Genomic DNA, 3,963 nt, shown 5'->3' with positions numbered 1-3,963 from the left:
CTAGGCTCCACCCCCACTTCCTGTCTTCTGCCTCTGCACCATCTAGGCTCCACCCCCACTTCCTGTCTTCTGCCTCTGCACCATCTAGGCTCCACCCCCACTTCCTGTCTTCTGCCTTTGCACCATCTAGGCTCCACCCCCACTTCCTGTCTTCTGCCTTTGCACCATCTAGGCTCCACCCCCACTTCCTGTCTTCTGCCTCTGCACCATCTAGGCTCCACCCCCACTTCCTGTCTTCTGCCTCTACACCATCTAGGCTCCACCCCCACTTCCTGTCTTCTGCCTTTGCACCATCTAGGCTCCACCCCCACTTCCTGTCTTCTGCCTCTGCACCATCTAGGCTCCACCCCCCACTTCCTGTCTTCTGCCTCTACACCATCTAGGCTCCACCCCCATTTCCTGTCTTCCTATTCGGCACAATGGCTATGTAGAAGTCTTTTTATATGTTGGGGGGGGGGGGCATACTCCCTTCTGCAGCTCCTGCCATGACATCTTGGTCTTCCACTTCCCTGGTTGTCGCTCTTTTTGTTTTTCCTACAGGAAAGACCCCACAGTGACAGCTGGCTCCCACTTCTGATGTCACTGATTGGATGAGCCTGGAAGTGGGATCAGTGGGGACTGGGAAACGTCTCAGTGGGAGCTGTAGGTTGTGGGCTTTTGTATTTTGCCCCCATTGCTTTGCTTTTATCAGTTTATAAAGGGAACAATCTACCTTCTGATTTATACACTGTCCTTAGAGAGCAGCAGGATTGCTGCATTGTGTTGGGTCTGTTTTGGCTGTAAGAGAAATAAACATAGCCGCACATCCACATGTTGTATTTTATCTATTTGCTTCTTAGCATGAATTACTAGGTTTAGGCTGTGACTAACCTATTGTTTCCATTACAGAGCACGTGAGGCGCTGAGACAATGTCTTCCGGACCAGTTGAAGGACACAACATTTGCCCAGGTACTGAAGGACGATACCACAACCAAGCGCTGGTTGGCTCAGCTGGTTAAGAACCTACAAGAAGGTCAAGTGACCGACCCCCGGGGTATCCCACTTCCTCCTCAGTGACCTCGCAGTGAAGCAGATGAGCGGGGGTGGCAGGAAGGTGGAGTTTTGGTCTCATGTGACTGCACTCAAGACTTTCATGGCCCAGATATCTGATCTACCACCTCTAAGATGGGGCTGGCGTTATTCTTGTTGATCAAGAATTTTCCTCTTTAGAACCTCATGCTGGATCGTCTGGTCATGGGGCTGTGGTGATCTAGTGTCATGTTTACAAACAACTAACCTATAATGAAGTTCCTTGGTTGGACTCATCAGCTCCCGCACCTGACCCATCGCAAAAGCTGCAGTCCCCGGACCATCCCCTGACCCATCGCAAAGGCTCTGCAGCCCCCTGACCATCACCTGACCCATCGCAAAACCTCTGTAGCCCCCTGACCATCACCTGATGCATCGCTAAACCTCTGCAGCCCCCTGACCATCACCTGACCCATCGCAGAACCTCTGCAGCCCCCGGACCATCACCTGATGCATCGCTAAACCTCTGCAGCCCCCGGACCATCACCTGACCCATCACAGAACCTCTGCAGCCCCCTGACCATTACCTGACCCATCGCAGAACCTCTGCAGCCCCCGGACCATCACCTGACCCATCGCAAAACCTCTGCAGCCCCCTGACCATTACCTGACCCATCGCAGAACCTCTGCAGCCCCCTGACCATCACCTGACCCATCGCAAAACCTCTGTAGCCCCCGGACCATTACCTGACCCACTGCACAACCTGTGCAGCCCCCGGACCATTACCTGACCCACTGAAGAACCTCTGCAGCCCCCTGACCATCACCTGATGCATCGCAAAACCTCTGCAGCCCCTGGACCATCACCTGACCCATCGCAAAACCTCTGCAGCCCCCTGACCATTACCTGACCCACTGCAGAACCTCTGCAGCCCCCTGACCATCACCTGACCCATCGCAGAACCTCTGCAGCCCTCGGACCATCACCTGACCCATCGCAAAACCTCTGCAGCCCCTGGACCATCACCTGACCCATCGCAAAACCTCTGCAGCCCCCGGACCATCACCTGATGCATCGCTAAACCTCTGCAGCCCCCTGACCATCACCTGACCCATCGCTAAACCTCTGCAGCCCCCCGACCATCACCTGACCCATCGCAGAACCTCTGCAGCCCCCTGATCATCACCTGACCCATCGCAGAACCTCTGCAGCCCCCGGACCATCACCTGATGCATCGCTAAACCTCTGCAGCCCCCGGACCATCACCTGACCCATCGCTAAACCTCTGCAGCCCCCGGACCATCACCTGACCCATCGCTAAACCTCTGCAGCTCCCGCACCATCACCTGACCCACTGCACAACCTGTGCAGCCCCCGGACCATCACCTGATGCATCGCTAAACCTCTGCAGCCCCCGGACCATCACCTGATGCATCGCTAAACCTCTGCAGCCCCCGGACCATCACCTGATGCATCGCAAAACCTCTGTAGCCCCCGGACCATTTCCTGACCCACTGCACAACCTGTGCAGCCCCCGGACCATTACCTGACCCACTGAAGAACCTCTGCAGCCCCCTGACCATCACCTGATGCATCGCAAAACCTCTGCAGCCCCTGGACAATCACCTGACCCATCGCAAAACCTCTGCAGCCCCCTGACCATTACCTGACCCACTGCAGAACCTCTGCAGCCCCCTGACCATCACCTGACCCATCGCAGAACCTCTGCAGCCCCCGGACCATTACCTGACCCATCGCAAAACCTCTGCAGCCCCTGGACCATCACCTGACCCATCGCAGAACCTCTGCAGCCCCTGGACCATCACCTGACCCATCGCAAAACCTCTGCAGCCCCCTGACCATCACCTGACCCATCGCAGAACCTCTGCAGCCCCAGGACCATCACCTGACCCATCGCAGAACCTCTGCAGCCCCCGCACCATCACCTGACCCATCGCTAAACCTCTGCAGCCCCCCGACCATCACCTGACCCATCGCAGAACCTCTGCAGCCCCCTGATCATCACCTGACCCATCGCAGAACCTCTGCAGCCCCCGGACCATCACCTGATGCATCGCTAAACCTCTGCAGCCCCCGGACCATCACCTGACCCATCGCTAAACCTCTGCAGCCCCCGGACCATCACCTGACCCATCGCTAAACCTCTGCAGCTTCCGCACCATCACCTGACCCACTGAACAACCTGTGCAGCCCCCGGACCATCACCTGATGCATCGCTAAACCTCTGCAGCCCCCGGACCATCACCTGACCCATCGCTAAACCTCTGCAGCCCCCGCACCATCACCTGACCCATCGCAGAACCTCTGCAGCCGCATAGTCCACTGCCCGCCATCTTTGCTCTTTCCCTCACTGTGTCACATTACAAAAGAGAAGAAACTGAATACAATTTTTTTATATTTTGGCTACGAAGATGTTCAATAAGTTGTTTGCGAACTGTTTTCTGAAGTGTGCGCGAAGCGTTCCAAAAAGTAGAATGTGGATCTTCATGTGCTGCAGGTTTTAATAAATAATGAAACCACTGGCTTTTTGTTCTTTACTCTTTCTGCCTTTTCTTACACCAACTTGTCCTGTGTATGTCTATAGCGGTGCTATTTGTGGCCATTATATGACCGGTGTTGTTTACACAAAGAAAGAAAGAGACAAGTGCCCCTGGTGAAGTATGAAATGCAGGGGGGAAAGCGATATAGGATAAGAACACTTACCCTGCACAGTTGCACAACATCTGGAATAGTTTTAAGATATCTCTCAGGTCCTGCGGCTTTGTCCTCCCGATACCAGGATACAATTAGTTCAGTATATAATAGACAGAAGGAATGAATACAGTGATGGAACCTGGGAAAGCATTTTTTTCTCTGGTAAGATATTCCAAAGTTTCTTATGTTGGTTTACTGTGACCCTTACACCGCCCTGTCACCCTCCACCACCCTAGTA

General features: G+C 54.5%; 1 protein-coding gene across 1 annotated transcript in view; it reads left to right on the top strand.

Moving 5' to 3' along the window:
- CNOT9 (CCR4-NOT transcription complex subunit 9) overlaps positions 1 to 3,555 on the top strand; it is a 71,857-nt gene extending 68,302 nt beyond the window's left edge. The window contains exon 4 of the mRNA XM_056552010.1: positions 889 to 3,555. Coding sequence (XP_056407985.1) covers positions 889 to 1,057 — 169 coding nt within the window. The 3' untranslated portion in view covers positions 1,058 to 3,555. The remainder of the gene's footprint in view (positions 1 to 888) is intronic.
- The last annotated feature ends 408 nt before the right edge of the window (positions 3,556 to 3,963 follow it).

Source organism: Hyla sarda, unplaced genomic scaffold (assembly GCF_029499605.1).
Source record: "Hyla sarda isolate aHylSar1 unplaced genomic scaffold, aHylSar1.hap1 scaffold_1322, whole genome shotgun sequence".
NCBI lineage: Eukaryota > Metazoa > Chordata > Amphibia > Anura > Hylidae > Hyla > Hyla sarda.
The sequence above is the reverse complement of the archived record's forward strand: the minus strand, read 5'-3'. Positions and strand labels throughout refer to the sequence as shown.